We start from the raw sequence: 12,370 nt of genomic DNA on the forward strand, positions 1-12,370 counted from the left end.
TTAACATGTATTTATCTTGTGTGTCTATGTGTATGATTGTAGGCATGAGGATGTCATGGTATTTGTATAGAGTTCAGCTCTTGCGAGACAGTCCTCTTCTTCCATGATGTGGGTGTGGGAGCTCGAACTCGGGTCATCAGTCTTGGTGGCGTTTGCCTTTAAACCCACTGAGCCATCTTGATGGCCTTTTTAAAAAACTTTGTATTCTCTCTTCATTTCTTTGATAATTTCATCTGTGAATACAGTGTATTTTCATCATATCTACCCCTCACTCCCCTTTCCAGCCTCTAGTCCCCCCAGGTCTACTTCTCAAATGCATGTTCTCCTCTTCTATATTAATTATATATATAAAGCCTAATGAGTCCATTGAATGTTTCTCAAATATACATGGGTGTAGGGCTGATCTCCTGGGTATGGGCAAGCTGTCAAGGGCCTCATCCATGAAGAAAATTGATTCTTCCTCAGCAGCCATCGACTGTCTGTAGGTCTTCAACTAGGTGTGTGGCCCTGTGAGCCCTTCCCCTGTCTATGCCGCAGGGTTGATTGGTGCTGTCTTGGGCAGGCAACCATGTTGCTGAGAGTTCATGGGTGCAGCATCCCTGCCATGTCTAGAAGACACTATTTTGCAGCAATCCTCTTAGTCCTCTTGGCTTACAGTCTTTCTGTCCCCTCTTCCTCAGTGCGCCCTGAGCCTTAGGTGTAGAGGTTGTGTTTTAGATGTCTCATTTGGGGATGGGCACTCCACAGTCACTTGTTCTCCGCACTTGGACCAGTCATGTTAACCTTGTATTCTTGAAACCTTGTTGAAAATAGCCCTCTTGGGCTCTTTTCTTGTGTGGGAAAGGCAGGGGGATCACCAGAGCTGAATGTGAGTGTGTCCGGTATAGCCTGCCTACAGCAGTGTGAGCAGAGAGCAGGGCCTGGAAAGTGGGCTTGTAGGCAGGTCATGGAGAATATAAATAAATAGGGGGAAGGGAGCTCAGTTTGGCCTTGGTTTGGAACCCACAGTCTCCTCCATGCTAGGCAAGTGCTCTAACTACTCTAAGTGGTTAAATTATTGGCTCCTTTATGTGTGTGTGGTGCTGGGGATCAAACCCAGGGCATTGTACATGCTAGGCAAACTCTCTACCACTGATTCACACCTAGCCTTTGTCTATATATTTTGGGCACAGGAGTGTGCTGTTTGTGGAATTGTATCTGCCCATTGGCAGGGTTCTAAGATTAATGTGTGAGCCATATATAGTTGAAATTCCCTTTCTTCCTTCATTGAGTTGCTCTTGGGGCATGGTTTGGGCCTATAATCCATATAGTAAAGTATATGCTTAGATGGCTTAACATATAGAGTTGACATTTAATATATGGGACAGGGCACAGTATAGAAAAGACTTCAGATATAGTAACACACACCTTTAATCCCAGCACTTGGGTGGCAGAGGCAGGTGGATCTCTGTGAGTTCCAGGCCAGCCTGGCCTGCATGGCAAGTTCCAGGCCAGTCAGTGCTACCCAATAAGACGCTGTCTCACAAAAAAAGAAAAAGAAAAAAAGATGGCTACAAGCTGTAAATCCATGCCTGCAGAAATGCTTTTTTTTTGGTCTTTTTTTGAGACAGGGTCTCCTTATAGCCCCAGCTGTCCTGGAACTCACTATGTAGATGAGGCTGGCCTTGAACTCACAGAGATCTGCCTGCCTCTGCCTCCCAAGTGCTGGGATTAAAAGTGTGCGCCACCATGCCCGGCTTACAAATATGTTTTTATAGAACACCACTTTTAATTACAGCAGGTGAAGGCTGTTTGGACAGGTGGCCTTGCTTAGGGATAATGCTATGCCAGTGCACTCAGAGCTGGGCTTTTGGGGGATTCCCCCACTGGTAGGGTGGGAACTGTTGGTGAACAGGTTGGCAGAGGTTATGTTGAAATACAATATGGAACAAAATTTGGGGCACATGCAAGTTGTGTCAAGGGCTGCTGTTGTAGTTCGTTCTAGGCAGGGCTTTGTCTAGTGTGGTGTGTACTCTCGGGTGGTTTATTCAGGGTGCTTTGGTGGATTGATGAGATCGTATGGGGTCAGGGAGGTGTGTCTCCTTGGGTTATTCCTAGTACCCAGCCATCCTGTGAAGACCTGCCTCCAGATAGGTTGCTAGGAAGTGTTGCCTGCATCTGTTCCCAGTGGGAGCTTTTTCTTATGAGAAAGGGAGCTGCAGTGGCTTGTCTCTGCTGGTCCTGGGGTCCATGGACATTGTCTCCCTCCATGTACTGAGCTGCTCTCTTGGTCTTTCAACCAGGCTGTTAGAGACACAGCAATCTCCAGGGCAGTGCTGTTTGGGACCTCAGCCTTGGTTCCTGAAGTCACCATCTACTTCCTTAAAAGGTAAGAGAGGCTCTCCCCAACCTAGTCAAAACCTATTTAAGAAGAAAAAAGACAAAATAAGAAACAACAACAAAACCCTTATAAACTTGCCCAGTACAAACCTAGTGGGAAGGATGGGGATCATTAGCTTTCCAATGAGATGGAGATACTTTACTGTTGCTGTGATAAAAACACCATGACCAGGGCAACTTACAGAACAGAGAGTTTATTGGCTTATGGTTCCAGATGAATAGGAGTCCATCATGGCAGGAGACAGCCAGCGCAGAAAACTGAGCACTCATATCTTCAAGCAGACACAGGAAACAGACAGACTCGAAATGGGGCAAGGCTATCAACTCTCAAAGCCCGCCCCCAGTGACATGCTTCCTCCAGCAAGGTCATGCCTCCTAAACCTCCCAAATAGCACCAGCAACTAGTGACACAGTATTCACATTCTTGGGAGTCTATAGGGTCGATCTTCATTCAAACCAACAGGATCCATCTGAGAGGCAAGAAATCCCAGAAGTGTGGATTGCACGAGCCTGGAATCTAGGTCAGGACCTGCTCTTGGTCACCTCTGCAACCCTAGACATGTCTGGTGACCCCATTCCCTCACTGCAGGCATGGTGGAGAGGAGTAATCCTCAGGTTCTCCCAGCTCTGATGTGTTATGAACATTACTCAAGCCTTACCCCTCCCTGACTTCCAGCATACTTTAAATAGACCCCAGTCCAGTAGACTAGCATTCTATTGGTGATTCAAGAAGGGCATGTTGCCAGGCATGGTGGCACATGCCTTTAATCCCAGCACTTGGGAGGCAGAGGCAGGCGGATCTCTGTGAGTTCAAGGCCAGCCTGGTCTACATAGTGAGTTCCAGGACAGTTGGGGCTACAGGGAGACCCTGCCTCAAAAAGACCCCCCCCCCAAAAAAAAAGGCATGTTAGGGAGTTAGGGGATAGCTCAGTTGGTAGAGTGCTTCCTAGCATGCATAGAGCCCTGGATTCAGTCCCCAGCACTGCATAAAGGGGCATGGTACTGCATGTCTGGACCCCTAGCATTTGGATGGTAGAAGCAAGAGGATCATAAATTCAAGGTAATCTTTGGCCATGTAGTGGATTCAAAGTCAGCCTGGGATATATGAGACCCTGTCTCTGAAAAAGAAAAGAACTGTTGTAGACAGATACTCTGGGGGTTCGCCAAGGTACCTCCTGTGTTTGCCAAGTGAGGAACTCAGCCTGCAGCAGCTTAGGCCAGAAGGGAGTTGCAGAGATAGGTACCAGGTGCAAGCAAGAGTGTAGCCTGTGGTGCTAGAACTGAAGCTCTGCTGCTCGATGCTCCCCTTCTCTGCTCTGGGGTGCTGGAGTCCTCTCCTGCCGAGCAGGTACCCATGTCGAGGAGGGAAGCAGCTGCTGATCATTCCCAGCTTATCTCATAGCCTCCCTATCACAGAGGCACACAGCAAAGCCCAGGGAGGGAGGACTGCCTTCACTCGGGTCAGAGGCTACAGGCAGGGGCTGAGCATTCTGGTGGCACATGATGGTCATGGTCGTGTGCCTGATCCTGAAGCCACTCTGCCCATGGCGGCAAGTCCAGGAAGCCCAGCTAGCACCTCTGTGGTTGTTTTCAGGAAACAGGGCACTGCCCTGGGCAGAGTCAGCTGTCACTCCCCACAGGAAAGCTACTGGATGGACTTACTCAGTTGGGGTTTTTTTGAGGCTGTCAAAGCTGGAGTCCTTGTCCCATGAAGCCATACATGAATAAATGGCACAGGCTGTTTGTCGGGAGAGATTGTGCTTGTCCCAGGGGTTGGGGGGAGTCTGGAAAGACAGCCCTCAGATGTTCTCATAGAATCAGCGTCCCAGAGCCAGCAGATGGCGTCCACAAGAAAGCCTCTTGTGTGGACCTTCTGCCTCAACCCCCTCTCTTTTTAAAAATTTATAATTTTTATTTTATGTGTATGTGTGTATTGCCTGCATGTAGGTAAGTACACTTGTGTCATGCAATGCCCAAGGAGGACAAAAGAGGCTGTTGGATCCCCTGGGACTGGAGTTACGGACAGCTGTTAGTGGCCATGTGGGTGCTGGGATTTGAACCTGGGTCTCCTGCAAGAACAGCCTGTGTTTATAACTGCTGAGCCATCTCTCCAGGCCCCCCCCCCCACCTTTTTTGTGTTTGTTTTTTGAGACAGGGTTTCACTGTAGCCCTGGCTGACCTGGAACTCACTTTATAGACCAGGTTAGCCTTGAACTCACAGAGATCTGCCTGCTTCTGTCTCCTGAGTGCTAGGATTAAAGGCATGAGCAACCATGCCTGGCTCAACCCTTTCTTTTTGCATCTGTAAAAAAAGAAGCAAGGCTTGGAAGGGGCAGGAGACTTGCCAGGGGACATATGCTCTGTCAGTGGAATGGTACAGCCTTCACGGGACCTCAGGTGTCAAACTCCCCAAGCTGGGGTTCTTTGCAAGTCATCTTTCCCTTCCATTCTCTGGAGAACAAGTCAGAATATTACATTGTTCTTGGAGCATTTGAATCACAGACTCTAGAATCTGAACAGTTACTTGAGCTCTGGGGTTTTGATAAACAGCCAGTGCCTTTGTTATCCCATTTCTATGAAAGGACTTGGCACATTAAACCTCACCCAGAGCTCAGTCCATGCACCTTTTAGGGATGATGGGTTGTACGGTGAGCTAGGCATGGGCCTGTGGCCGCATACTGAGCCAAATCGGCTACCATTGGTGCTGAAGGCCTGTCACATAAAAGAGAACCTGAGGTGTTGGGTGCTGTTTGTTAGCTGTGGCTTGTCTCTTACAGGACCCAGTTTTTCCCACTAACTCCATTGTCATTAAAGATGGCAAGGGTGAGTTTTACTCTCCTGATAATGGGACTGATGGTGCCGGCATCATTTGGCATGTTTCCACAAGTGGGACAGGTAAGTGCCTCCCACAACTTTCAGAGCAGTTAGCTAGGTTTTTATTTCATGCTTCTAAATTTTAAGATGTATAGTTCACAGAATTCTGGAACGGTTTGGGCGTAGTTTCATCTTTTGTGCATGCAGCTTTGGGTTCTGTTTCACATTTTTCTTCTTGTGATAAGGTGTCTGTGTAGCCTAGACTGGTCTCTAATTCTTGATCCTGCTGTCTCTGCTTCCTGAGCACTGTGATGACAGGTATACACCACCATGCCCAGCTCCATTTTTCTTAATGGTATATCATAAACTCTGTGACATTTAAAAGATAATAAACCCAGTACTTGGAAGGCAGAGGTAGGTGGATCTTTGTGAGTTCAAACCCAGCCTGGTCTACATAGTAAATTGCAGGCCAACTGGGGCTACAGGGAGACCCTGTCTCAAAAAGCAAAAGAAAAAAAGTAAGATACTAAAATAGGTCAGGCAAGTTTGATTCCAGGAACCCATGATGGCAGGAGAAACTGAGTCCTGAAAGTTGTCCTCTGAGAGCCTCACATGCACACAATAATAATCACGTACGTGCACATGTAATAATAGAAAAAATTTCACATATACACACATATAATAGGTAAAATTAGGACTGGTGAGATAGCTCAGTGAGATGGCTTAATGGACAGAGGCACTTGCTAAGCCTCATAGCTGAGTTTGGTCCCTGGAACCCAAGTAAAGTTGGAAGGAGAGAACCGATTCCAGAGTCATCCTTTAACCTCTACATGCGAATCGTGACATGCATGTGCCCCTCCCCTCCCAACAATAAAAAACAATCTGAAACAAATTAGCTGGGTCTAGTAGTGGCAGGATGTGCCTTAATCCCAGCACTAGGAGAATGAGGCAAATGATCCTGGTTTTGAGCCTGGCCTTTGAAGCAAATTCCTGTCTCAAAAACTAAAAACTTTAGGAGCTGGGAATGTTGCCCAGTGTGTAGAGTGCTTGCCTAGCATCACAAAGCCCTGGGTTTAATGCCCAGGACCACGTAAATGAGGCATGGTGGCATGTACCTCCCAGTGTTTGGGAGGTGGGGGCAGGAGGATGAGGGACCCAAGGGACCCGATGCCATCTTTGACTACATAGTGAGTTTAAAGGCAGCCTGGGCTGCATTGTGAATGAGTGAATGAACAAATGTATAAAGCAAGTCTTTGAAAGACACTAGAGAACACTTAGATATTCTCTAACACCATAAAGCCATGCTTCACCCAGTGCGACTGCCCACAGTGATGAAGTAGTCTGTATGCTGTCTAACATGGTGCACACTGGCCACATACGGCTTCTGCAAACTTAAAATGTGCCTAGGGCGCCGGGCATGGTGGCGCACGCCTTTAGTCCACTCAGGAGGCAGAGGCAGGCGGATCTCTGTAGTACAAGGCCACCCTGGTCTACATAGTGAGTTCCAAGACAGCTGGGGCTACAGAGAGACCCTGTCTCAAAAAGACCAAAAAATAAAAACAAAAAAAAGTGCCTAGCGTGATGAAGACACTGAATTCTATTTCATTACTATTTTTTTAATGGTTTATTGATTTTTATTTGTGCAAGTGTTTTGATTGCCAGCCATATTTACTGGTATGTGTGTAGTGCCCTTGAAGGCTGGAAGGAGGTAATAGAGCTGCCATGTAGGAGCTGGGAACTGAACCCTGGTCCTCTGGAAGAACAGAAAAACAAGTTCTTAACTTGCTGAGCCACCTCCCCAGCCCCTTATTTTTTTTAGTGCTGGGCCTTGCAAATATTATGCTCCTAGCCCAGAAACTTTATCATTTTAATGTATGTACTCACATGTAGCTAGTTAGTGTCTCTTCTGTAAGATAATTCTGTAGGCCATTCGTACGGTGTAGTAATATAGTAAATTTATGGTTTCTGCCTGGTTAAGATTCCCAGCTCCTCCATCACTTTGCTCAGTTTTCTCGGTTTCCTTGTCTGTTGAAGTGAGTTGAAGACAATAGTATCTGTGTCAAGAATTGTTGCTTTATATTTATTCTTTGCCCGTTTTCAGGTAGGCTGATGGGCTGACAGAATGGCTCATTGCTTGCCACCAAGCCTAGAGACCTGAGTTTGATCTCCGGGACTCACATGGAAGGAGAGAACCAACTCCTGAAGGTTGTCCTCTGACCTCACATGCACGCGCACACACACTCACACACACAAATTAAATAAATAAATAAGTATAGGGGGCTGGAGAGATGGCTCAGTGGTTAAGAACACTGGTTGTTCTTGCAGAAGACCTGGGTTTGAATCCCAGCACCCACATGGCGGCTAACAACTGTCTGTAACTCCAGTCCCAGGGGATCCTACAGCCTCTTCTGTCCTTTAAGGGCATTGCATGACACGGGTTCACTTACCTACATGCAGGCAATACACACGTTCACATAAAATAAAAATAATAAAAATTTTTAAAAATAAATAAAAATAATAAGTGTAAAATTAAACTACAGAAAACCTGTACTGCTGTGGAAGAAGACAGCCTGGGGCTGATGGCATGCCACATGCTTTCTCAGGGAGAGTGACATGACATGTATGGAAATGACTGTTTTATGACAGAAGATGAGGATGAGCAGAAGGCCTGAGAATTACAGCTGAGCCAGGGAAGGCTTCCTGGAGGAGAGTGCCTTCGAAGACAGCTGGAGTTGAATAGGCAGAGATGGGACTGAGAAGAGGGCATTCCCAGGGGAGGAACGAGGGCATTCCCAGGGGAGGAACGAATAGACACGTGACCACATGTGGCTGGTAGGATGCTGAGTCCAAAGTCAGCATTGTACCTTCAGGCAGAGGAAGCAGGCAGTGGGCTTGAAGGGGTCACGCAGAAGTCATGGCAGGTGTGGAGGCTGAAATCTAGAGGGCAGAGCAGCAGTAAGAAGTAGTCTACCCCTGTGCCCTGCCCTCAGAGATTTGCTGGACCCTGAAGAGGCCTGTGGGCCCTATGTGGACGATGGACATGTCAATGGCAGTCTAGTGCCATTAGTTATTTTCTATTAATGTGATAAACACTAACCAAAACCAACTTGGGGAGGAAAGGGCTTATTTTTATCTTATGTCTCATGGATTACAGTTCGTCAATCAGGGAAGTCAGGGCAGGAACTCAGAGCAGGAGCCTAGAGGCAGGAGCTGCAGCACAGACCTTGGAGAAATGCTGCTTCCTGGCTTGCTGTCTGGATGCTCAGCCTCCTTTCTTATATAACACAAGACCACCTGCCCAGCAGTGGCACTTCCCACAGTGGGCTGGGTCCTCCGACATAACTTAATAATCAAGAAAATACCCAACAGACATGGCCACAGGCCAGTCCAATGGAGGGAATTCCCCAGTTGAGGTTCCTTCTACCCAGGTGTCAACTTGACGCTGTCCAGCACACCTGGTGGCCTGCTCTATTTGCAGAGCCCAAGACTGGGAGGAGTTGAGCTTCTCCCTAACACCCCTGGTGCCTTTCTGGCTCCTCAAGGACCCTGACCATGACCAGGGCTCTGCCTGCCCTCGGCCGTCAAGGTGCCAGCCTGGAAATGGGTATTGGGCATTAGAGGACGACTGTTTAACATTTGCTAGGTGTGATACAGCCTAGTAATTACATAAGTGCTGTCATTCCTGTATACATGGTAGCAATCATTCCAAATCTTATACTGAAGTCTTTTTAAGTGAAATGACAAATCTGAGACTTACCTTAGAATACTCAAGGAGACAGGTGTAACAGTGCACACCTGTATTCTCAGCACGTTGGAGGCAGAGGCAGGGAGACTAAGTTCAAGGCCAGCTGGGCCTGTCTTAAAAATCCAAAAATGGGGGACTGGAGAGATGGCTCAGCAGTTAAGAGCACTAGTTGTTCTTGCAGAAGACCTGGGTTTGAATCCCAGCACCCACATGGCAGCTAACAACTGTCTGTAACTCCAGTCCCAGGGGAACTGACAGCCTCTTCTGTCCTCCTTGGGCATTGCAGGACATGGGTGCACTTACCTACATGCAGGCAATACACACATACACATAAAAATAATAAAATTAAAAAAAAAAATCCCCAAACAGAATTTCCCCTCTGCCCCCTTCCACATTTCTGGGTATAAATGCGTGAGGATTCAGATCATCAGATTACTCGTGGTTATTGCTGAGTGATAAGTATATAGAACTTTATTATATTTCTTATTTACATTTGAAATTTCCTGGGGCTGGAGGGATGGCTCAGCAGTTAAGAACACTGGTGGTTCTTGCAGAAGACCCGGGTTCAAATCCCTGCACCCACATGGCAGCTAACAACTGTCTGTAACACCAGTCCCAGGGGATCTGACAGCCTCTTCTGACCTCCGTGGGCACTGCATGACACAGGTGCACTTACCTACATGCAGGCAATAGACAAATATACATAAAATAAAAATAATAAAATTTTTTTTAAAAAAGAAATTTTCCAATAAAAAGTTCTAAGAGGGCTGGATGTGGTGGTGCACGCCCAGCACCTTGGAAAGCAGAGGCAGGTGAATCTCTATGAGTTTGAGGCCAGCCTGGTCTATGTAAAGTTCCAAGCCAGCCAGCCAGTCATGTAGATATCGGATTATTCAGCCGTAGTAAACATCTCGGCAAATATGTGTTACTGATGAGAAGGCTGTGAGGGTATCGGATGTGTAGTGTATTGCTAGGAATAACCCGGTAACGATTTGTAGTCCTAAGCATACTCATGGGCTAGTGAGAGAGACCCTGTCTCAAAACAAAAGTTGTAACAAGTGATACTTTTTGCTGTCAGATGTTTTAAAACCACCTTTAATCCCAGCGCACAGGAGGCAGAGGCCGGCGGATCTCTGAGTTCAAGTCCAGCCTGGTCTACATAGTAAGTTCCAGGCCAGCTGGGGCTATAGGGAGACCCTGTCTCAAAAAGACCAAAATAAGGAAAAAAAAAAAAAAAAAAAAAAAAGATAAACAATGGTTGCTTTTAGGATTTTTTTTTTTTTTTCTTCTTGGCTGGCCTGGAACTCATTATGTAGACCAGGTTGGCCTCAAACTCACAGAGCTCTGCTTGCCTCTGCCTCCCGAGTGCTGAGATTAAAGGTGTGCACCATTACACTTGGCCTTAGGGGTTCTTTTTAAACTTGGATTCTAAGGCAGAAGTTAAGAGTGTAATGTTGAGGGGTGGAGAAATGGCTCAGCAGTTAAGAGCACTGGCTGCTTTTGCAGAGAATTGGGGATCAATTCCCAGTACCCACATAGTAACCAGCAATCACCCATCTGTAACTCTAGTTCCAGGGAATCCGATGCCCTCTTCTGGCCTCCCTGGGCATTGCATGATACCGATACACCCACATACATGGAGGGAAAACACTCATACACACAAACTAAAAATAAATCTAAAATCAAAAAATTAAAAAGTGCACCTGTGTTGTGTAATACCTGTGGAGGTCAGAAGAAGGCGTCAGATTGCCTGGGACTGGAGTTACATATGGCTGTGAGCTGTGGTGATGGGTACTGAACCTAGGACTTCTCTGCAAGCCAGTACTCTTAACTCTAGACCCCAAATAGAAATTTTTTTAAAAGAATCTAACATTGAGAATTTAACTTTTTCAGATCCAGTGCAGTAAGCTTGAAGAGGAGATTCAGTCTTCCACGGAAGAAACAGAACTGTTCTATAACAGAGGGGTATAGGTGTGAGTTTGGCTCTTGTTTGGAAACCTTTGGCCCCTCGGGGTTTAGTTCCCAGCTCTGCCGATGCAGCAGGCTGGCTTCAAGGCCACTGTGGCCAGGACTTCGAGGCTGGCTTCAGGGCCTACTGTGGCTAGGGCTTTGAGGCTGACTAGAAGAGCCACTGACACCCCAGGGACTGCTGGGGGGTGGCAGGTGAGGTGAGAATCAGCCTGGGAAAGGACAGTGTGAAACTACTAATAAACTTGTCTCAAGTTGAGTACTTGAAAAAAAATAAAGGCAAAGGATGCACCTGCCCTGGATACAACATTTGGTAGCCCACTTCCAGGTAGACACATAGCCCATTAAGGCCTCTGTCCCTCACAGTGATTTTGTTCCTACACATAACCTCATCCCAGAAAACTGCAAGTTGTTTGCTCCCTGGTCCCTGAATGACAGGACTGTCACTTCTCTAACAAGGTCCTTGGCCAGCAACAGACCCTCCTTCCCAACATCCATCTGATCTTATACACATCAGTTCTCAGGTGGTGAGATGCCCATCTCTCATCCTCAGGGCCTTGTGCTATGGCCTCTGGTTCTAGTCTTCCTCTCTGCAGGCTCCTCCTAGGAGCACTGAAACTTAGTCATTTGCTTTATCGAGGAAGTAATACATTAGGCTGGAGAGGTGGCTCAGCAATTAATAGTGCACTGCCTATAACCATTTCCTCTTCTGACCCCTGGCACGCATCTGCATGCACATGTACAAACCTGCACACAGACACACATAATTAACAATAAAATCTATTTTTAAAGAAGGGGCTGGAGGGGCTGGAGAAATGGCTCAGCAGTTAAGAGCACTGACTGCTCTTGCAGAGGACCCAGGTTTGATTCCCAGCACCCACATGGCTGCTACAAACTGTCCCTAACTCCAGTTCAGGGGAATCCGAAGCCTTCTAATGACCTCCGCGGCACTGCACGACATGGGTGCACTCACACACACGCAGGCAATACACTCATACACATAAAATAAAAACAATAAACATTTTTTTTAAAAAGAAGGGGGTGGAGAGGTGGCTCAGTGGTTAAGGGTGTAACTGCTCTTGCAGAGCACCCCAGTTCAGTTCTCAGCAACCCCATGGTGGCCAAAACTGTAACTCCAGTTCAGGGCACACAGCACCCTCTTCTAACCTCTGCAGGCATTACACACGGGTATACTTACATACATGCTGGCAAAACACTCATACACACAAAAAAAGCAAAATTCTTTTTCTTTAAAAGCAAAGCCTCTTTCCGAACCAGACTTTCCAAGGTCTGCCTTGATTGGCCCCAGCCTCCAGCCTGCATTCTTCTGAGATTGCTCTTGCCCAGGTCCCACCCAGACCTGCAGTGCCACTCTTGCTGACCACTAAGATCTGCCATGGGCCTGAGTTCAGCTCCCTCCCATTCTTGGGGACCCATGCCACCACTTATCCAGCTGTGTATGAC

General features: G+C 47.1%; 1 protein-coding gene across 6 annotated transcripts in view; it reads left to right on the top strand.

Moving 5' to 3' along the window:
- The window catches only part of Sfxn4 (sideroflexin 4), a 27,340-nt gene extending 16,132 nt beyond the window's left edge, over positions 1 to 11,208 (top strand). For 5 of the 6 annotated variants that reach the window (XM_008827314.2, XM_029560748.1, XM_008827315.2 and 2 more), the window contains 3 exons: positions 2,283 to 2,368; positions 5,157 to 5,274; positions 10,832 to 11,208. In XM_008827314.2, the coding sequence (XP_008825536.1) occupies positions 2,283 to 2,368; positions 5,157 to 5,274; positions 10,832 to 10,909 (282 nt within the window). In that variant the 3' untranslated portion in view covers positions 10,910 to 11,208. Of the gene's footprint in view, positions 1 to 2,282; positions 2,369 to 5,156; positions 5,275 to 7,294; positions 7,450 to 10,831 lie in introns of those variants that run through there. The other variant, XM_008827316.2, reaches the window with a different exon arrangement.
- The last annotated feature ends 1,162 nt before the right edge of the window (positions 11,209 to 12,370 follow it).

Source organism: Nannospalax galili, unplaced genomic scaffold (genome assembly GCF_000622305.1).
Source record: "Nannospalax galili isolate Female #2095 unplaced genomic scaffold, S.galili_v1.0 scaffold31, whole genome shotgun sequence".
NCBI classification, from domain to species: domain Eukaryota; kingdom Metazoa; phylum Chordata; class Mammalia; order Rodentia; family Spalacidae; genus Nannospalax; species Nannospalax galili.